The 23326-nt window shown below is 41.3% G+C and overlaps 1 protein-coding gene across 1 annotated transcript in view; it reads left to right on the top strand.

Moving 5' to 3' along the window:
• Positions 1 to 22829, top strand: part of EFCAB8 (EF-hand calcium binding domain 8) — a 96199-nt gene extending 73370 nt beyond the window's left edge. Inside the window, exons 19-23 of the mRNA XM_011960620.1 lie at positions 3674 to 3842; positions 19697 to 19826; positions 21043 to 21247; positions 21328 to 21426; positions 22356 to 22829. Of these exons, the coding sequence (XP_011816010.1) occupies positions 3674 to 3842; positions 19697 to 19826; positions 21043 to 21247; positions 21328 to 21426; positions 22356 to 22829 (1077 nt within the window). The remainder of the gene's footprint in view (positions 1 to 3673; positions 3843 to 19696; positions 19827 to 21042; positions 21248 to 21327; positions 21427 to 22355) is intronic.
• Positions 22830 to 23326: the final 497 nt, after the last annotated feature.

The raw sequence follows: 23326 nt of genomic DNA, 5'->3' as shown, positions 1-23326 counted from the left end.
CCAGGATGGTCTCGATCTCCTGACCTCATGATCCGCCCGTCTCGGCCTCCCAAAGTGCTGGGATTACAGGCTTGAGCCACCACGCCCGGCCGAAATAATATATATTTTTAAAAAATGTCCTGCTGGGACAATAGGGATAACTTTATCTGTATTAGAAGAATGAAGTTAGACTCCTACCTCATAACACACAAAAAAATTGCTCCAAATGGATCATAGACCTAAGTGTAAGAGCTAAAATTGTAAGACTTTTAGAAGAAAATAAAAAATAAGTGCAAAATATTTGTGACCTTAGACAGTGTATCTTAGATATGACAGCAAAAACAAGCTACAAAAGAAAAAAACAGATAAATTGGACTTTGTCAAAATTAAAAACTTTTGGACTGCAAAGGATACCATCAAGAAAGTGAAAAGATAACCTTACAGAAAATACTTGCAAATCATATCTGATAAGGGACTAGTGTCCAGAATATATAAAGAACTGTTGCAACTTGATAAAAAAAGATAAATAACTGAATTAAAATATGGGTAAAGGATCTAAATAAACATTTCTTCAAAGAAGATGTACAAATGGCTAATAAGTATATTAAATGGTGCTAAACATCATTAGCTATCAGGGAAATGCATATCAAAACTATAATGGGATCCCACTTTACACTTGTCAGGGTAACTATAGATAATGGCAATGGTTGGCTGGGATGTGGACAAACTGGGACTCTTACACATTGCTGGATAGAATGTAAAAAGCTGGCCAGGCACGGTGGCTCACGCCTGTGATCCCAGCACTTTGGGAGGCTGAGGCGGGCAGATCACGAGGTCAGGAGTTTGAGACCAGCCTAGCCAACATGGTGGAACCCCGTCTCTACTAACAATACAAAAATTAGTAGGGCATGGTGACAGGTGCCTGTAATCCCAGCTACTCGGGAGGCTGAGGCAGGAGAATCGCTTGAACCTGGGAGGTGGAGATTGCAGTGAGCAGAGATCACGCCATTGCACTCCAGTCTGGGCAACAAGAGCAAAACTCCAAATTCCATTTAAAAAAAAAAAAGTAGAACGCTGCAGTCACTTTGGAGAACAGTCTGGCAGTTCCTCAAAAATTAAGTGTAGAGTTACCATATGATCAAACAGTTCCACTCCCAAGTGTATACCCAAGAGAAATGAAAACATGTTCACATAAAATCTTGTATATGAATGTTTATCGTAGCATTATTTATAATAATGCAGAAGTGGAAACAACCCAAATGTCAACTTCCAAATGGATAAAGTGTGGTATGGTGATACAATGGAATGTTATTTAATAATAAAGAATAAAGTACTGATGCATGCAACAACATGGATGAACCTTGAAAATACTATGGTAAGTGAAAGAAGCCAACCACAAAATACCACATAATTGTGTGATTCCGCTTAAATGACATGTCCAGAATGTCCACATTATACTTTCTATAGAGTTAGAAAGTGGGTTAGTGGTTTCCTGAGGCTGGGGGAGGGAGTTGGGGGAATTGGGTAGTGAATACTGGGTAAAGAGTTTCTTTCTGGGGTGATGAAATGGTCTAAAATAGAATGTGGTGGTGGTTGCACAACTCTGAATATACCAATAACCATTGAATGAGCACTTTAAATTGGTAAATTATATGTGAATTATGTTCAATATAGTTGTGTTTAGATATCTGTAAAAATGATGGTGCAAATATTCTTTTTCACAAACCTTTTTTGTTGTTGTTTATAGTTGTTTATTTGCACCTCTAGTAACTTGTCCCAAGGAAAGAGTATGTAAAAGAACATAAACCATTTTAAGGCCTTTCATGTATGCTACAAAATTGCACCCCAGAAGGTTTATACAGTTTTGCATTTCATTAGCCTGTTTTGTTTTATCTTTGACAACCTAAAGAATTTATTAGTAGTATTCGTCTGAGGATCCTCTAGGTCTATCAGAGTGTCTTTCTTATAGAAGACAGTCAATAAATAAATGTCCTAAGTGAGCAAAACATTTTTGGTTGATTTTTTTTTTTTTTTTTTTTTTGAGACGGAGTCTGGCTCTGTCGCCCAGGCTGGAGTGCAGTGGCTGGATCTCAGCTCACTGCAAAGTCCGCCTCCTGGGTTTACGCCATTCTCCTGGCTCAGCCTCCCCAGCAGCTGGGACTACAGGCACCCGCCACCTCGCCTGGCTAGTTTTTTTTATTATTTTTTAGTACAGACGGGGTTTCACCGTGTTAGCCAGGATGGTCTCGATTTCCTGACCTCATAATCCGCCCGTCTCGGCCTCCCAAAGTGCTGGGATTACAGGCTTGAGCCACCGCGCCTGGCCCTTTGGTTGATTTTTAGGTGCAGATGGTTTCTTTTGATTTTAATTAAGATGCCTTTGTTTATTAGAGATATTAACATCTTTTCTTATTCTATTGGCTTTGTATAACTTTGTGAATTGTCTCTTCATGTCCTTTGCCTACTTTTTATTGTGGTAACTATCTTTTATAAATGTTGTATAATTAGTTAAAAATATATTAGGTTGGGCATGGTGGATCATGCCTGTAATCCCAGCTCTCTGGGAGGCCAAGGTGGACGGATCGCTTGAGCCTAAGAGTTCGAGACCAGCCTGGGCAACATAGTGAGACCCCATCTCTAAAAAAAAACACAAAACAATAAAAATATATTAAAAGATTAACTCATTGTCATATGGATTATAAATATCCCCCCAAATTTGTCATTTGCTTGTTAATTTTATTTATGATGATTTAAAAATTACAATATTTTTTTGGTGTTCAAGTCCATTTTTGTTCCCATTGTGATATTTTCATTTGCCTATCACGTTCTTGGAGAAAAGATAAACATTGATTCATTCTTTTGTAAGTGTTTTGTGATTTCATTGAAAATAAAATCTTCAATGCATCTGGTATTTATTTTGTTGTAGGATAAAAGATAACAACATACGTTTCTCTTATAGTTCATCAGGTATCCCACTACTGTTTATTGAGTCATGTTTTCTGTTACCACTCTTACCATATACCAAAGTTTTACGTACATTTGGGTTGGTTTCTGAGCTTTCTATTGTCTTCCATTACTTTGTTTAAAATTTAAAGTTTATTTTTCTGACTTTCCATACTTGAATATGGTCAAATAAGTCCCCCTTTATTAATCTTGTTTTGTTTAAAAATGGTCATTTTCACTAATTTTCCAGTTCAGTAGTTTATTCTCTCAGTGTAATGTGATTTATCAGGCCACTGCTCACCCTATTCATCTCCCAATGCCCAACTAAAAAACTTTAGAAGACTGAGGCTCTTGCCCTGGCCCCATCACTTTCTAGCTCTGTGGGCTTAGTGTAGTTATTGAACATGTCTGACTCTCACTTTTCTCCTCTGTAAGTCAGTGAGAATTATATATTTCCTCTAAGGTTGTGAGGTTCAAATGGAATAATGTGTATACAGGCACTTGGTAAACAATGTGGTCATATGCAAGTGCTTTTTATGGTTTTACCTAAGGGGCCACTGAGGGCCAGAGAAGTGTCGGGACCTATGTAAGGTCACAAGCAAGTTCATGTGGAACACATCTAGAACTAGAACCCTAGCCAGTGTCCCAGGGCCCTTCCAGCTGGGCTCTGCTGCCTGCAGTCCTGGGTGCCTTCTGATTAGCCTGTGTAGTGGTCTTGACATAAGCGTTTCTCCTGTACTGTCCCCTATAGGTTGTGGCTGGCCATACCATTTCCCTGGTTCCCCCCACGCTCCTGATTACCTGGAAGGGCCATTTGGATAGTGTGGCAGACATCCTGTATGTGGACAACTTCCAGTTGGTTATCAGCGCTGGCCAGGACCGGGACATCAAGGCTTGGAAACTCTCCGGTGATGCCATTGGTATGGGTCCTGCTGAAGCTCAGCCATGCCCATGGCCCTTCTTGTCTCTGTCCCTGTCTGAACATAAGCTGGTATGAACTTTGTACTCTGTGGGGAGGGACTCTTAGGCCACAGCAAATGCCTTTGCTTAAATAATATTACAGTCTGCCCAATTGTCTGTTCAGCAAACGGTCCTTCCATCCATTCACTCATTCACCCAATATTATTCACCTATGTATATTTTTGCAAATCATATATCTCATAAGGCATATTCCTTTCTCTTTAAAAAAAATAAACCTAATTGTTGCATTGTATATTTGTAAAAAAAAACCCATACAAACTCGAAGGGTTCAGCTTGGTGAATTTTGAGAAAGTAAACACATCCCCATATAGCCACCGTTCATGTCAAGAAACAATTAGGGCCAGGTGTGATGGCTCACGCCTGTAATTCCAACACTTTTTTGTCCCCTTTTCCTCCTGTGCTATCTTCCTTTTTTTTTTTTTTTGTAGTGACTTGTCTCTACTAAAAATACAAAAATTAGCCGGGCATAGTGGTGCACTCCTGTAATCCCAGCTACTTGAGAGGCTGAGGCAGGAGAATCGTTTGAACCTGGTAGGCAGAGGTTGCAGTGAGCCGAGATCATGCCACTGCACTCCAGCCTGGGCAACAGAGTGAGATTCCGTCTAAAAAAAAAAAGAAAAAAAAAAAGAATTAAAAGTGACTTATGTACCACCATTACAGTATTACAGCATTCTGTATTTTTCTGTGTACATTTATCAGAAAGTTTTGTATTTTCATATGCTTTCATATTCTTGCCTAGCATCCTTTTTCAACTTGAAGGGATCCCTTTAGCATTTATTTAAAGGCAGGTCTAGTGGTGATGAACTCCTCTTGTTTTTATTTATCTGGGAAAAGTTTTATTTTTCCTTCATTTTTAAAGGACAACTTTCCTAGATATAGTATTTTTGGATGAGAGTTTTTGTTGTTTTTATTTTTTATTTTTTTTATTATTTATTTATTTTTTTGAGACAGAGTCTCACTCTGTCGCCTAGGCTGGAATGCAGTGGCGTGATCTCAGCTTACTGCAAGCTCCACCTCCTGGATTCATGCCATTCTTCTGCCTCAGCCTCCTGACTAGCTGGGCCTACAGGCGCCCACCACCACGCCCGGCTAATTTTTTGTATTTTTTGTAGAGATGGGGTTTCACCATGTTCGCCAGGATGGTCTCAATCTCCTGACCTCGTGATCTGCCTGCCTCAGCCTCCCAAAGTGCTGGGATTACAGCACTGCACCCGGCCGAGTTTTTGTTCTTTTTATAATGTGTTGCCTTGTGGATTTCTTTTACTTTATCCTAGTTGGAATCCCTTGAGCTTCTTAAATATAGGTTTCTTTTCCTTTTTAAGATTTGAAACATTTTCAGCCATTATTTACTCAAATAAGCTTTTTGTCCCTTTCTCTCTCTCTCTCTCTCTCTCTCTCTCCTCCTTCTGGTACTACCATAATGCATATATTGTCCATTTGATGATGTCTCATAAATCCCTTAGGCTTTCTTTACTCTTTAAAATTCTTTTTTCTTTTTGCTTCTCTGACTGGATATCTTCAAGTCTGCTGATTTTTCCTTCTGCTTGATCAAGATGACCTTTGAATTCAATTATTTTATTTTTCATCTTTGGCTCTAGAATTTTTTTTTTCTTTCTTTCTTCAAGACAGGGTCTTGCTGTGCCACCCAGGCTTGAGTGCAGTGGCACATTCAGCTCACTGAATCCTTGACCTACCAGCCTCAAGTGATCTTCCCATCTCAGCCTCCTGAGTGGCTGGGACTACAGGTGCATGCCATCACGCCTGGCTAATTTTTTGTATTTTTTGTAGAGACAGGGTTTCACCATGTTGCCCAGGCTGGCCTTGAATTCCTGAGCTCAAGTGATCCACCCGCCTAAGCTTCCCAAAGTGTTGGGATTATAGTTGTGGGCCACCATGGCTGGCCTCTGTTTGGTTCTTTTCTATATTTTCTGCGTCTTCACTAGTATTCTCATTTTGTTCATGTATTGTTTCTGAGCTTGTTGAGCATTTTTATCATGGTTACTTAGAATTCTTTGTCAAATAATTAACATACCTCAATTTCTTTAGCAGCAGTTTCTGGAGATTTATTTTGTTTCTTTGGGCCATGCTTCCCTATTTTTTTTGTGTGCTTTGTAACTTTATATTGGGATGCATGCATTTGTAAAAATCAGTCATCTTTCCAGTCTTTATATACTGGCTTCATTCAGGAAAATTCTGTACCAGTCAGCTTGGCTAAAGATTCTGGGGGCCTCTCAAATCTTTTTTGTGAATACTTTCATGGGACTTATGCATGTAAATTTGCAATTACAGCAATCTACAGGTTTTTTTTTTTAGGAGTCCATTATCTCTTGCTCCCTCTGGTGTCTATTTGCAGTACTGCAAGTTCTCTAGAGCTGCTACAAGCTTCCCCCAGGCCTCTAGAAGAATATGCTGGGTCCTTCAATAGTCTGAGAGAGGCAAGACAGAAACCAGTCTCCTGGGTACCCCTCAAAGGCTAACACTGGATATATATGCTCCAAATCTGCCTCCTCAGGGAGAAGCTGGAAGTTGGGTTATTTTCCCTACTCATTCCTCGGAGCGGCAGGAGGGACTCTGATAGTGAGTGTATGCTAGTCTAAATTGTCACCTTTGTTCTTGGTAGCCCAGTCTGGTGCCCCTTCCTGTCAGTGCTTAGATTCAGGCAAGACAGAAACTGGTTCATCATGCAGCCCTCTGAAAAGTCTGCATGTTAGATGTACGTCTCAGTCTTTCCCTCCCAGGGAGAAGCTGGAAGCTGGGGGTTCCTTCCCAATCTGCTTCACTGAGCCAGGAGGAGGGATTACAAGTGAGTACCATGAATTTTCCTACTGGCTTCAGTGCAGCTGGTGTGTGTGTGTGTGTGTGTGTTTGTTTGTTTGTTTGTTTTGCATTCATCTGGGATGAATGGTCCTGGTTTCTGGTCCATGTACTGTTGTTCAGTCAGTGTCTCCATAAGGAGAAGGAGGTGCTGGATCTTCCTGTTCTGCCATCTTGCTGATGTCACCCATTTTTTGTATCTTTCAAAGACATCTTTGACTATCCCCTAAATATAATATCTAGTGTTTTTTTTAGAAGCTTGGTTGTTTTAAAAATCAGATTTCTGAAGTGTAATTTATATCCAATAAAAGCACCTTTTAAAAGTATATAGTTCTATGAGGTTTCATGAATGCATAGAATTGTGTAATTGGTATCACAATCAAGACATAGACATTACCCCAAAAAGCGACCTCATGTCTCCTCATAGTAAACTCTATATCCTTCTCCTAACCCCTGGCAGCCATTGATCTGTTTTGTCTCTATAGTTTTGCCTTTTCCAGATTATCATAAATGGAAACATACACATGTAGCTGAGTGAAAGTCTAACTTTCACTTAGCATAATCAATTTTAGATTCATCTGTGTTGCTGAATGTATCAGTAATTTGTTCTTTTTATTGCTGAGTATTATTCTACTGTACGGCTCTGTCATAGTTTGTTAATCCATTCACCAGTTATAGGACATTTGGGTCATTGTCAGTTTTGGGTGATTATGAATGAAGCTGTTTTAAACATTGTTTTCATTTCTGTTGGGTATGTATTTAGAAGCAGAATGACTGGGTTGTATGGTTAAGTGTATTGAAACTTTATGAGAAACGACCAAACTGTTTTGCATTTCTACCTCTGCATCTTCATCAACATTTGGTGTTTGATCTGTTAATATTTTAAATTTTAATAATCTATGATTATAGCATGAGATTTCAATACTCTTCTCTCAATAATTTATAAAACTCTACAGAAAATCATTAATGATATAGAATACTTGAATAACACCATCAAATAATTGTACTTAATTGACATTTATAGATCACTCCATTCATAAACAAAATAAACACTATTATTATTATTGTTATTTTTTGAGACAGAGTCTCGCTCAGTTGCCAGGCTGGAGTGCAGAGGCGCGATCTCAGCTCACTGCAACCTCCGCCTCCCGGGTTCATGCCATTCTCTTGCCTCAGCCTCCTGAGTCGCTAGGACTACAAGTGAGCGCCACCATGCCCAGATAAATTTTTTTTTTGGAATTTTAGTGGAGATGGGATTTCACCATGTTGGCCAGAATGGTCTCGATCTCTTGACCTCATGATCTGCCTGCCTCGGCCTCCCAAAGTGCTGGGATTACAGGCATGAGCCACTGCACCTGGCCAACATTATTTTTAAGTGCACACAGAACATTACTTCAAACAGACCATATTCTGGGCCACAAAAAAAATCTCAACAATTTCAAAAGGATTTATGCCATACAGAGTATGTTCTCTTATCCCAGTGAAACTGAATTATAAATCAAAAACAGAAATATCTTTGAAATATCCCTAAATATTTGGAAGCTAAATGACACATTTCTAAATAACCCATGGGCCAAAAAAGAAATCCAGAGGGAAATTAGAAAATATTTTGAACTGAATGAAAATGAAAATATAACATTTCAAAATTTATGAGATGCCACAAAAAACAGTAGTAAGGGGGAAATTTATAACACTAAATTCCTATACTAGAAGGAAAAAAGTTCAAATCACTAGCCTCAACTTCCACATTAAGAAACTAGAAAGAGGTCTGGTGTGGTGGCTCACGACTTTGGGAGGCAGGTGGTGGGATCATTTGAACCCAGGAGTTCAAGACCAGCCTGGGCAACATAACGAGACCCCATCTCAATGAAAGAAAGAAAAGAAAGAAAGAAAGAAGGAAAGAAGAAGGAAGGAAAGGAAGAGCAAGTTGAACCCAAAGTAAATAGAAGAAAGGAAATAATAAAGATTAGAAAGGAAATCGATGAAACAGAAAAGTAAAAAATAATAGGGAAAATCAATGAAGCCAGAAGCTGGTTCTTTGAAAACATCAATTAAATTGATAAACCTCCAGCTAGACTGGGCAGGAAAAAGAGAGAGAAGACACAAATTACCAATATCAGGAATAAGTGGGATGACATCACTAATGATTCTACAGATGTTAAAAGGATAACAATGAAATACTATAAACAACTTTATACAATAAATTTGGCAACTTATATGAAATAAACTCCTTGAAAGACACAAACTACTAAAGCTTACACAAGAAGAAGCAGATAACCCAAATATCCTTATATCAAAGAAATTAAATTTGTAGTTTAAAACGCTCCTCACGAAGATATCTCCAGGCCTAAATGGCTTCCCTGGTGAATTTTACCAAATATTTGAAGGAGAAATAATATAAGTTCTACAGAAACTCTTCCAGAAAGTTGAAAAGGGCACAATGCTTCCCAACTCATGAGGCAACTTGGTACCAAAACCTGACTAAGACATTATAAGAAGAAAGTGAAAAAGAAAAGGAAAGAAACAAACAAACAATTGATTAATATCCCTCATAAGCATAAATGCAAAATATCTTAAAAAACTTTTGCAAATAAAATCCAGCAATATATAAGAAGGGTAATATATCATGATCAAATAGAGTTTATCCCAGATATACAAGGTTGGTTTAATATTTGAAAATCAATATAATTTATTGTATTAATAAACTTAAAGTGAAAAACTATGTGATTATCTTGATATAATAAAGTCATTTGACAAAATTCAATATCCATTTCTGATAAAAACATTTAGCAAAATAGAAAAAAACTTCCTCAACCTGAGGAAGTGCATCTGTGAAAAAACCTAAAACTAACTTTACACCTAATGGTGAAAGGCTAAGTACTTTCCCCTGACCAGGAATAAGACATGCCACTTCGATTCAAAATTATACTAGAAGGGTAGAGGGCAGTTAGAGAAGGAAAAAAAAGGCATTCAGATTGGAAAGGAAGAAATAAAACTTTTTATTTGTAGTTGACTAATTGTCTATATAGAAAATCCAGTGGATTTTATTAAAAAGAGTAAGGAGTTTAACAAGGTTGCAGAATACAAAATTAGTATAAAAAATCAATTGTATTTCTATATACTAGCAATGAACAGTCAGAAATGAAAGTAAAAGATACATTTACGATAACATAAAACATATGAAATACCAAGATATGTAAGTACACAGAAAAGTACTACAAAACATTGCTGAGACAAAGTGTAGAAGATTTACTGTTAATGGGTAGAAGACTCTCTGATTAAGAATAAAATTATCTCCAAATTGATTTGTAGGTTAACTGAAATACCAATCAATATCCCAGAAGAATTTTTGTAGAAATTGACACACTGATTCTAAAATTTATATAAACCAGTCAAAATAGCTTTGGCAAAGGAAACTAAGATGAAGGGTTAACACTGCCGGATTTCAAGACTTATTGTGAAACCATGGTAATCAAGACAGTGTGGTAATGGCATAGAGACAGACAAATAGATCAATGGAATGGCACAGAAAGTCCAGAGATACACCCATACATATATGGACATCTGTTTCTGACGAAGGTGCAAAGGCAATTCAGTGGAGAAAAGACAGGCTTAAAGCAACGAACTTGGATCCACACTTCACACCACATACAAAAAGCAGTTCAAAATGGGCTGTGCATGGTGGTTCATGCCTGTAATCCAACCACTTTGGGAGGCTGAGGTGGGAAGATCACTTGAGGCCAGGAGTTTGAGACCAGCCTGACCAACATGACAAGACCCCATCTGCTAAACATACAAAAAATTAGCCAGGCATGGTGGTGCCGGCCTGCAATCCCAGCTACCCAGGAGGCTGAAGCACGAGAATGGCTTGAACCTGGGAGGTGGAGGCTGCAGTGAGCCAAGATCATGCCACTGCACTGCAGCCTGGGCGACAAAGCAAGACTCTGTCTCAAAAAACAAAACAAAAACAAACAAAAACAATTCAAAATGGATCATAGAACTAAAGGCAAAAGTTAAAACTAAAACTTCTAGAAGAAATCATGGGAGAAAACCTTTGTGACCTTGGTTTAGGCAAAGATTGTTTGGATGCAACACCAATAGAGCACAATTCATAAAATATCAAGTTAATAACAGTCTGCTCTTCAAAAGACATTGTTAAGAGAACAGAAAGATAAACCACAGACTGGGAGAAGATATTTGCGAATCCTGTATCTGATAAAGCTCCTATTTAGAATATGTGAACTCTCAGAACTCAACAAGGAAACAAATAATACAATAAAAACATTAGAAAAAGGTTTGGATAGACCACAAATTTGAAGAAACTTCACTGTAAGAATTAAAGAGGAAACACGAAGGACAGCTCGACAGTAAGCAGGGACAGGTTTATTTTAAATAAACCTGAGTGGGGGGCTGGCTGAGTTAGTTAGGTTAGAGCCACGCTCTCTTACAGACTACAAGTTTTTAAGGATTCAGTGGGGGAGAGTTTATTAGAGGCTTGGACTGCTTCTGTCTCTTTGTTGTGCTTATCTGGGAGGGAGAGTTTTGTGTCTGTTCCCATACATCTTTCTGCAGCTGCAGGCGTATCCCCTCTGCTTTTAGCTTCCCTATCTTAGTGCACCTGAAGGGAAAGGAATGTGCTTATTAAGGCCCACTGTTTTACTGAGGCCCATTGTATGAGGGTGAAGTTTAGCAGTTACCCAAGAGACTTTCCCCTGACCTCCCTCTGTGCTGGAGCTGTCTTATCTGTGTTTTACTGTCTGCTCTTTCTGTCTGCTTGTGGTTAGAAGTGATTTCCTTGAAATGCATGAGGCTAGAAAGGGAGCTGGAACTTAAAGTGGTGGTATTTGTCCGAGATGACGGTGCTCCTGCTCTGTCATTCACCAAAGAAAATATATAGAAGCATGGAAAACAATGCTCAATATTTATTCATTAGAAGAGACATACTAATTAAAACCGCTATAAGATACCATTTATCTTATTAGAATGGCTGAAATTAAACAATATTGATCATCCTAAGATGGTATATGAAGGAGCTGAAACTCTCCTGCACTGCTGATGGGATGGTAAAATGGTACAACCGCTTTGAAAAGCATTTTGGCAGTTTCTTAAAAAGTTAAATGTGCCCCTATGATATGAGTCAGCTGTTCCACTTCTATGAAAGCATATGCCCGGGTAAAGACTACATATATAAATATTCACAGCAGTGTTTTTAATTTAATTTAATTTATTTATTTATTTTTGAGACGGAGTCTCGCTCTGTCGCCCAGGCTGGAGTGCAGTGGCGCGATCTCCACTCACTGCAAGCTCCGCCTCCCGGGTTTACGCCATTCTCCTGCCTCAGCCTCTGGAGTAGCTGGGACTACAGGCGCCCGCCACCTCGCCCGGCTACTTTTTTGTATTTTTTAGTAGAGACGGGGTTTCACCGTGTTAGCCAGGATGGTCTCGATCTCCTGACCTCGTGATCTGCCCGTCTCGGCCTCCCAAAGTGCTGGGATTACAGGCTTGAGCCACCGCGCCCAGCCAGCAGTATTTTTTTGTAACAGCTCCAAACTAGAAACAATTCAAATGTACATCAATAGTTGAGTTGTAAACTGTGGTTTATGGAATATCACTCAGCAATAAAACAGAATGAAGAATTGATACGTTATATAATGTGGTTGGATCTCAAAATAATTATCCTTAGTGAGAGAAGCCAAACAAAAACCTGTACATATTGTATGATTTATTTTTTCCCAACCATTTACATCTGCATCTATTTATATAAAATTTTAGGAAATGCAAACAAATTTATAGTGTGACAGCAGATAACTGGTTGTTTGGGGATAAGGGGCTGATGAGGGTTGGAAGGGTGAGAGCTCAAAGAAGCAGGAAGAATCTTTTGCAGGTAATGGATATGTACACATTAAATAGAAACATTAAATATTGCATGTCAGTTATACTTCAATGAAACTGTTAAAAATAGTCATCCTACTAGGTTTATAATGGTATCTTACTAATGATTTTAATTTGCATTCCTCTAGTGACTAATGATGTTGAAATATTTTCTTGCACTTATTAGCTATCCATATATTTTCTTTGATGAAATGCCTGTTCAGATCTTTTGCCATTAAAACAAATTGTGTTGTTTTCTTATTGAATTCTGAGAATGCTTTATTCTGGATACAAGTTCTTGATCAGCTATGAGGTTTTGAAAATATTTTTGTCCATTACTGTGGTTTATGTTTTCATTCTCTTCACAGTGCATTTTGAAGATCAGTGGCCAGGCATGGTGGCTCACACCAGGCATGTCATACCAGCACTTTAGGGGGCCAAGGTGGGTGGATTGCTGGAACTCAAGAGTTTGAGACCAGCCTGGGCAACATAGTGAGACTCTGTTTCTACCAAAAAAATAAAAATTGGCCAGATGTGGTGGTGTATGCCTATAGTCCCAGCTACTCAGGAGGCTGAGGCAGGAGGATTGCTTGAGCCCGGGAGGTTGAGGATGCAGTAATCTGTGACTGAGCCACTGCACTACAGCCTGGGTAACAGAATAAGACCCTGTCTCAAAAAAGGAAAAACAAATCAGAAGTTTTAAGTTTTGGCATTGTATGCAAGAAATTTTTTGCCTAACCCAAGGTCACAGAGGTTTCTATTATATTTTCTTCTATAAGCTTTATAGTTTTCACTCTTACATTTTGGTCTATAATCATTTTGAGTTAATTTTTGTATATGTTGTAAAATATGAGACAAAGTTTAAATTTTGCAGAGTTAACCACTTGTTCCAGCACTGTTTTTATCCTTTCTCCTTTGAGTTCCTTTTGTACTTTTGTCAAAAATCAATTTGTTATTGGCCATTCATACATCAACTTCTGTGTAGTGTCTTTTTGTGTATTTCGTTGTTTTTAAGAAATTTGGTTGTTAGTCTTTATGTTTTTGATTTGTAGAAATTCTTTGTGTCCTGGATACGAGGCCTTTAACAGGTGTCTGCATTGTGAGTACTTTTATCGGTATATCGCTTGCCCATGCATTTTCCTGATGGCATCTTTTGATGAGCAGAAATTTTTAATTTTGATGAAGTCCAACTTACCAAGTTAAAGAACATGTGGTACTTAACAAATTGTGGTAAAAATATATAGCATAAAACTTACCATTTTAGCCATTTTTAAGTCTACAGTTCAGTAGTGTTAAGTATATTCACTTTGTTGTGCCACAGAGCTCTGGAACTTTTTCATTTTGCAAATCTGAAGCTTTATAGCCATTGAACATACTCCTCCATTTCCCCTTACCCTCAGCCCCTGGTAACCATCATTCAACTTTCTGTTTCTATGAATTTAACTACTTTAGTTACTTACCCAAGGAGAATAATACAATAGTCATATTTTTGTGACTGGCATCTTCCACTTAGCATGATGGCCTCAATGTTTATTAATATTGTAACATGTGACAAGATATCCTTTTTTAACATTGAATAATATTTCATTGTATGTATATGCCACATTTTCTTTATCCATTCATCCATTAATGGACACTTTTTTGTTGACTCCACCTCTTGGCTGTTGTGAATTGTGCTTCTGTGAACATGAGTGTGCAAATATCTATCTCTTTGAGACCCTGCTTTCAATTCTTTTGGATAAATACCCACTAGTGGGATTGCTGGATCATGTGGTAGTTCTACTTTTCATTTTTTGAAGAACCTCCATACTGTTTTCCATAGCACATGTACCATTTTATAATCTCACCAAACATGCACAAGGGTTTCATTTTCTCTGCAACCTTGCCGACACTTGTTATTTTGTTTTTCTTTTTGTTTTTTTGTTTGTTTGAAACAGCCATTCTAATGGGATGATGTGGTTTTGATCTGCACTTCTCTAACGATTCATGAGGTTGGCAATAATCTTTTCATGTGCTTGTTGGCCATTGTATATCATCTTTGGAGAAATAAATGTCTATTCAAGTTTTTTGCCCATTTTAAAATTGGGTGTTTTTTTTAAGTTGTAGGAGTTATTTATATATTATGGATATTAACCTCTTATCAGGGATATGATTTTCAAATACTTTCTCCCATCCTGTAAGCTTCTTTTTCATTGAGTTGGTTGTTGATTGTGGTTTTTATTTGTTTGTTTGTTTGTTTTGAAATGGAGGTTCGCTCTTGTTACCCAGGCTGGAGTGCAGTGGTGTGATCTCAGCTCACTGCAACCTTCACCTCCCTGGTTCAAGTGATTCTCCTGCCTCAGCCTCCCAAGCAGCTGGGATTACAGGCACCCACCACCACACCCATCTAATTTTTATATTTTTAGTAGAGACTGGGTTTCATCATTTTGTCCAGGTTAGTCTCGAACTGCTGACCTCAGGTGATCGATGTGCCTTGACCTCTTAAAGTTCTGGGATTATATGTGTGAGCCACCACACCCAGCCTGATTATGTTTTTTGATACACAGAAGTTTTCACGTTTAATGTCTATTTTTGCTTTCATTGCCTGTTTTTTAGTGTCGTATCATTGACCTAATCCAATGTTATGAAGCTTTTCTTCCATATTTTTTCTAGGAGTTTTTACAATTTTGGGTATTATGTTTAGGTATTTAATTCATTTTGAGTTCATTTTTGTATATGGTGTAAAATAAGGGTCCAGTTTTACTCTTTTGCATGTGGCAATTTGGTTTTCCCAGCACCATTTGTTGTAGAGACTGTCTTTCCCAATTGAGTGGTCTTGGCACTTTTGTTGAATATCATTTGGCTACATATGTGAGGCTTTATTTTTTTATTTTATTTTATTTTTTTTGAGACAGAGTCTTGCTCTGTTGTCCAGGCTGGAGTGCAGTGGTGCAATCTTGGTTCACTGCAAGCTCTGCCTCCTGGGTTCATGCCATTCTCCTGCCTCAGCCTCCCGAGTAGCTGGGACTAAAGGCACCTGCCACCACACCTGGCTATTTTTTAAATTTTTATTCTTAGTAGAGATGGGGTTTCACCATGTTAGCCAGGATGGTCTCGATCTCCTGACCTCATGATCTGCCTGCCTTGGCCTCCCAAAGTGCTGGGATTAGAGGCTTGAGCCACTGCACCTGGCCAAGGCTTTATATTCTATTCTGTTGGTTTATATGTCTGTTTTTATGCCGGTACCACACTGTCTTGATTACTGTAGCTTTGTAATATATTTTAAAATAAAAAAGTAGATGTTTTTGTTCTCTAAGAAATTTTTGCTTACATTAAAATTACAAAGATATTCTCTTAGATTTCCCTCTAGAAACTAGAGATTTTGGCTTTGAATTTAGGTCTATGATCTATCTTCAATTGATTGTTGTGTAGAGAGGATGTTTTGTCTATATCCAGTTAGCCAAGAGAGTTAAAAAAAAAATCATAAATAGGTGTTGGATTCTGTCAAATGCTTTTTCTGCTTCTACTGTGATAATCATATAGCTTTTGTCCTTTATCCTGTTGATGTGGTAAATTACATTTTTTGAATTTTGAATTCAAACCTGCATTCCTGGAGTAAACCCCACTTAGTCAAGATGTATTATTCTTTTAATATATTGTTGAATTCTATTTTACTCCTTAATGGGAACTTTATTGTATTACATGACTAGGAACCCTTGAGTGCCTAAAACCTTCTTGATCCTGGACATCTATCCTCCCATGAGTAGAGTGGCCAGTGGGAATTCAAAATACCATTTTACTTTGGTTTTCTTGGTTTTGCCTTAAAAATGCAGCATTTTTGTGGTAAGTGGAGATAGAGCCATATGATTTTGCCTAAGGCAGGCCCCTCCCTTTCCCTAAAGCCAAACCCGGATCTTACCCTAGCGGGCCATTAGAGACAAGAACACAAGTGAAAAACAGAATGGCTCCTTCAAGTGCATTTATAACAAGTGATCCCTGCTGGGCTCAGTGGCTCACACCTGTAATCCCAGTACTTTGGGAGACCAAGGTAGGAAGATCACATACGCACAGGAGTTTGAGACCAGCATGGGCAACAACGTGAGACCCTGTCTCTACAAGAAATTTAAAACTTAGCTGGGCATAGAAGTGCGCACCTGTAGTCCTGGTGTCTCAGGAGGCTGAGGCAGGAGGATTGCTAGAGCCCAGGAGTTTGAGGCTGCAGTGAGTTATGACTGTGCTGCTGTACTCCAGCCTGGGGAATAGAACAAGACCCTGTCTCAAAAAATAAAAATAAAAAAAAAAAATAAAACATTAATTATGTAAAAAACATGCCCTCTCAGTATTTGAGAGTCCATCCTGTTTGGATTAGCAAATGTTCTGTTCTTGAGGAAACCCCAAGAAGGGCTTGAGAAGGGGGCTGGGAGCCTTCCCCACCTCCAAACAGCAAGCATATATCTTCTGTTCCATGTCCTGAGCGAAGGTATAGGTGGCCTCCAACCCAACTGGAATAAAGGCCCTGCCTCACATGTGCAAATGCTGCCTGCCCATGTAAGGGAGAGAAAATGCTGTTTCTCTATTTTTCATTAAAAACAACCCTTTCAGCCCATCTCTGTTCTTATATTTGTGTGCCTCTTTTAAACAGTGTATAATTGAGTCTTATTTTTTTATCCTGACAATCTTTACCTTTTAATTGAATATTTAGTTCATTTAAATATCAGCGATTACTTGTGTAGTTGGGTTGAAGTGTATCATCTTGATATTTATTTTTTCTGTTTATCCTGTCCTTGGTTTCTTTTTTCTTCCTTTTCTTATTTCTTTTGGGTTAATCAAATATTTTAAAAATTGTTGTTTTGTGTGCTCTATTTGCTCTTTAAGTAGTATCTTTTGTACTGTTCTTTTAGTGATTACCTTAGAGATTATATGTATTCTTGACCTAGTGCTACTCCCTGTGCAAGAATCTTACATCCCCACCATGTTTATGTTATTATTATATATTTTATTTCTACATATGTTGTATCTTCCTATAAGACATTGTTATTATTATTTCTTTCAGCAGTCAATTTCCTTTTATGGTTACTGACATATTACCATTTCTGGTGCTCTTCAATCATGGAATTCTAGGATTCTGTCTGCAATTGTTTTCCTTTAGTCTGAAGAACTTCCTATTTCTTATAGTGTTATCTGCCACTAATAAATTCTCAGATTAATAATTTTCAGATCAAATTTTCCAATCAATGAAAATATCTTTATTTTGCCGTAAAATTTAAGACTACTGGGTATAGAATTCTCAGCTGGCAGTTTCTTTTCTTTCAGCATTTAAAATACTCATTCAATGGTCTTCTGGTGTTCATATTTTCTGTTGAAAAGTCAGTTGCAAGTTGCTTCTTGGAAGGTAATTTGTCTTTTTTTCCTCTGGCTGCTTTTGGTTTTCAGCAGTTTGACTATGATATGCCTAAGTGTGGTAGTGTTTGTATTTATTCTCTTGGAGTTCACTGATCTTTTAAATCTAGAGGTTGATGTCTTTCATCAGTTTTGAAAAGCATTCGGATATTATCTCTTCACTATTACTTCTGCATTATTCTCTCTCCTCTCATTGTGGGGGTACTAACTATATGTGTGCTAGACTATTTGACTTTGTCTCGTAGGTCTCTCATGCCCTTTTTTTTTCCTTTTTTTTTCAATCTCTGAATTCCACACTGTTTTTTTGCTGACCTGCCTTCCAGTTCACGAATCCTATCCTCTTCTGTATGCAGCTTGCTATTAAATCTATTGAATTAGTTCTTAATTTTAGATTTTTTTTTTAGTTTTAGAATGTCTATTTGATTCTTTTCTATAGATTGCAATTCTTCTTTTCCACCATTTTATTCAACTTTCCTTAATTTTATTTAACATTATTTGTAACAGTTATTTAAAGTTTTAATCTGCTAACTCCAATGTCTGAATCTTCTGGAGGGTCCACTTCTAATGCCTATTTCTTCTCTTGATTATTGGTTATATTTGCCTTTTCAAATGTCATATATACAAAATAAAATTTTAAAAAATCCAAAACTTCTCTGGGCTTGTATAAATGGACTATAAAGACTTGATATTATTTCCCCCAGAGCATTTGCTCTTTCCTCTGTATAGGGCTGAGCATCTCCATCAAGTTGGGAATTGAACTGGGCTGGGGCTGAGTAGCAGCTTTAGGAGGACTCAGTTTGCCTCTGTGTTCAGTTGTCTCAAGGATGAAATCCGTGTCTGTTTCAGGCTCTTCCTTCAGTGGGACTCTGTTTCCCAATGATCTCATTCTGCTTTTCTATACCAGCACCTACAACCCCAGCCTCCCTGGTGCTCGGCAAATGTCCTAACAAGAAGAACAGCTGTGCATTCAGGCGAGATTTATTAATCATGCCAGCCACAGTGGATGTCAGAAGCTGTGCTGGTCTCTGTCTCTCTAAGCCAAGTCTGATTCTCATTCAGCCTGTGTGTAGACTCAGGAGTGCCCCCGAGACAAGAAAGCAGCTCCCACTCTGAGCTTTTCTTGGAAAACTTGTCCCTTTCTGTCATTTTAGTTCACCTGGCCCTCTGCTTCTACTGCTCTCCAGTGATTTTTTTTTTTTTTTAATGATTTTGTACCTATCTGTTTTATTTTTCTTAACTTTAAAAATTCTGCAGCAGGAGAATGGCCTGCTACTCACTATTCTCTGCCCAGGAGCAGGACTTAATTCCGTTTTCACTATCTACTTTTTACTCCAGCCCCATTCCCTCCCCCACCACCCCCAATCTCATATCTGATGGGTGTCTGACCATTTTATGCCATTACCATTTTACACACAAGCTACCTGAAGCCCAACTGAGGATCATTCAGTCACTGCCATAGTCCTCTCCCCATCTCAGTTCACATGTGGGGCAGGATGCTTTAGGCCTGAGCTCCGAGTGTGTCCTAGGGCTTCTGTCTGGCTCATCCACATATTTGTGGAGTACTCAGTGTCATGCTTGGCATATGGTGGGCACTCAGCATTTGAGTGGGTGTGGGGGCTGAGGGGAGGGGTTGCTAGCTGACCCTTGAAGGTAGAGGATAAGGGGCAGAGGGCTTGGAGGAGGGCGGTATGCCAGTTGTGGTTCTCAGCAGTGTCTGGTCAAATCACAGGAACATTTGGCCTGAGTGTGTGGAAAAGACTACAGGATGCCCGTGATGGTCCTCATGAAAACAGAGCAAGCTTAGAGGAAGAGGGCAGCTCCACTGGCACCACCCAGAAGGCCTTCCATCTGGAACTGCAGTGAGTGAGCACAGGCTGCTTGATCTTCTCTGGCCCGAGGAGGGAGAGGCTGTGAGTCTTCCCAGGTCCCAGGAAGCCTCTGCCTGGGTTGGGTAGAGCTAGGCATGGGTGGGGAGGACCCTCAGAAGGCCAGAGGCTTGAGAGTTGCAGGCAACTCTACTCCACAGTGGTAGCTATGGCTGGAGAGCCCAGGCCCTGTTTTAGCTGAGCTCAGCTGAAAGGTTGAGCAGTGAAAGGGGAAAATACAAAAACCCAAGAGCTTGGATGGGGCCCTGTCCCCCAGCCAGGCCCAGATTTGCTAGAGCTGACTTCCCTGCAGAGGTCATTGCTGCATGGCCAGAGGTCCCTGGCAGAGGAGTGCTCAGGCCCAAGGCCCTGATTCTGAGCGGACATTTGTGTTATTTCCCTGATTTGCAGGGAACATCAGGCTGCTGGCTACTTGTTCCTCCCCCTGCAGTTTCATCTCCTACCCACTCCATCCACTCCATCCTTATTCCTGACCAAGTCTCCAGTAATTCTGGTTCATTCGAGAAAATGAGTATTGAGATCCTACTGACTGCCAGACCTTGTGCTAGGTTCTAGAGATACAAGACATCCAGACACAGTCCTGCTTCAGAGAACTCACAGTTTACTCAGGGAGGTGGACATGCAGACTCATGGCTGCATTTTATGTGATAATGAGAGTATTAGGAACAGGGATAGGTCAGAGGACAATCTATGTGATTGAGTGGATCAAGTAAGGAAGGCTGCATAGGAGAGGTGCTTTTGGAGTTGGGTTTTGACGTTTAAGTAGGAGTCTGTCAGGTACCCACAGAATCTTTGTGGCTCCGGTGCTGCCATCAAGGCATACATCTTGACAGTGCTGTGGAGGGACATCAAACAAGGCAAAGGCAGGGTTTCCCTGGGGCAGGGGGCAGACATGTTTGAATAGTCCACAAGGGGAGGTCCAGATAAAGCCAGACGGGGTGTCAGGTCTGCATGGTGGAGAGGACAGAGTGGTGGGAGAGTGGCAGGACTTGCTGAGCCAGCTGCATCGATCCAGGCTTTGCAAATTCCATACTCGCTCAGTGATGGGCTCTGGGAATTTGCCCTGGGGGAGGGATGGAAGATTGGAAAGGATCAGGCCCAGGAAGGGGAGAGCCTTTCAGGGTTTCTGGGAGGGTCACCCTGCCTTGCGGTGGGGGTACATCTTGTGAAAAAAAGCCCCCCACGCTAGGGAGCAGCGGGATCTGGCTGAGGCCCTGATATACCAGCGGCGAGAGCAGGCAGCGCTGATGGCCCTCCTGCATGGGAAGGCAGATAAGGAGACAGAAGCTTGGGCCAAGCTGCAGAAGATGGCCCTGATGTCCCCATGGGCCGGAGAGCGCCCCCTGGAAGACATTGAGGACAGCTGGAGCAAGTGGGAGTCCAGGGACAAGCAGGTGAGGCTGAGAGGGGAGCACAGGGAGGGGTGCAGGGACCCCCAACTCGCAGGCTTCATTCTTGGGCGTGGCTCCTGCAGGTGAGCAAAGTCTTGGGAGCGGCGTATAAGCCCAAGGAACGCTTGCGGAATACCAGGTTCCTGTCCATGAGGGTGCCGTACGGCTGGATGAAGCAGCAGGTGAGGCGGGATGGGGCGGCTCCCCAGGAGGCTGGATCAGGGGCCAGGGAATCCCATGTCCACCGGCAGCCACCCTTGTGCCCACACAGCCCTTCAGTGGGGGTGGACGGGAGCATTTGTCCTTTAACAGGATTCTGGGCCATGGACAGTTCTGGGATGAGACTGATGTGTCTGGTTTGTTTGCCAATGCCCTGGCTGAGGTCACTAGTGCAGCTTTTGTCCTTGAGGACAAGCCTCAAGGGCCTGTGGGACAAGGTCCCCCTTGGGCAGGGCCCCTGTCTATAGCCTCCAAGCATTTCCTATGGTCTGTGGCTGTCCATTTGCTGGTTAGCATATTTCCCACCTGTGTCCCCACTACCTTGGTGCTCAAACAGCAGACCAGGGTGTCGTGCCAGGCCCGTAGTAAGAGACAGGGTAAATGGAAGGAGTGGCTCTCCACTGGGGACAGAAAGGAGCAGGGGATGTTTGAAAGAGCAGATTAGAGCTCCAGATTTGAGATCCCAGCCTCCCTGTCCTTATCTGCCATGGGAGGTAACACTGAAGGCCATGTCTCTGCAGGGCCCCCCTGTCCCGGGCTGGGGAGAAGCTGGTGTGAGATGGATTGCTCCAAGGAGCTCTTTGCACCTGGGCCTCACCCAGGGTCCAGCTCGAGGCCTCATTCGCAGAAGTGGACAGTCTCCTCACCAGCTCACAGGGTTGTCAGAAGCACCATAATTGGGTGGAGAGCAGGGCTGGGTGCCTGGCCTGGTGCAGGGTGGATACATGGGTCTGCAGACCATGGTGGTTAGTGGCAACCATAGTCCTCTGGACATGCCTTCTTGGCATGGGAAGACCTCAGGGCACCTCTTTCCTGCAAGTCTACTCTTGATCCTGGGTGTCCCTGGCTCCACCTGGTGCCCCGTTCCTGCTCCCCACTCTGTTCCCTGCAGATCTCGCCTCAGGTCTACCAAAGCCTGCACTTCAATGATCTGATGCCCACTCAGCAGCCCGACTTCCTGACCAGCAGGGGCCCAGACCAGCAGGACCAGCACATCCGCCTGGTAGCCCACGATGTCCAGAAGGACCTAGTGCCCAGCAGGGAGCAGGCTGTGCTGGATACCATGGACAGCACGCCTGCAGCCACCTCCTCCCCATCTTCCTTGTTATCTGTCACTGCCTCAGCCTCCAGGCTGCTGGACTCCAGCTTGCCTGCCTTCCTGAGGCCCCAGTTCTCTTTCTTGCTGCGGCCCCAGTCGGCCTCCACGGCTCATTCCACCCCCTCGGTCCCATCCCCGGTGTCCAAGTCCACCCTGCAGAGGTCAGCAACCCCCAAGCACATTGTCTCCTCCCTCGAGCGGCCCCCAAGGCCTCTGAAGGCCACCTTCATGTCCTCTGTGAAGGAGGGCTCCCACGTCAGGTTCTGAGGTGCTCTGCCATCTTCTCTAGTCCTGCAGCAGGACCACTAGGCCCATGGTGGGCCTGCATATCCCTGGCTTATTCCCTACCAGACCCAGAGGATGTGGCCCTTCCCCCGGCCGTCCCACTTGCCTCTCTGGGGAAGTCCACCTGTCTCCTAATCTTATCTTCTCTCTGGCCCCGCACAGAGCCCTGGGGCAGAAAATAAATGTTCTCAGCTGTGGGCGTCCACAGGCGATGAGGTCGGGCTGTGTGTTCCTTGCCCACTTAGGTCCCTCCTTATCTGAGACCGTTCACATCCCCTGGCCCTGGCAGAGGCAGAGAGGAGAGTCCCTCTCCAAGGACACCTGGGTGTGGCTGGTTGGCTTAGAAATTTGGTTCAGCCTCATTGCAAGAGTGAGGCCTGGCAGCCATCTGGTGAAGGTCATGGCTGTTTGTCTTCTGCCCCTGCTGTCTGTCAGTCTTCCCTCATCATCAAACACTCCATCCCAAGCACCCTTTTCTG

Source organism: Colobus angolensis, unplaced genomic scaffold (assembly GCF_000951035.1).
Source record: "Colobus angolensis palliatus isolate OR3802 unplaced genomic scaffold, Cang.pa_1.0 Scaffold114, whole genome shotgun sequence".
Taxonomy (NCBI): domain Eukaryota; kingdom Metazoa; phylum Chordata; class Mammalia; order Primates; family Cercopithecidae; genus Colobus; species Colobus angolensis.
The sequence above is the reverse complement of the archived record's forward strand: the minus strand, read 5'-3'. Positions and strand labels throughout refer to the sequence as shown.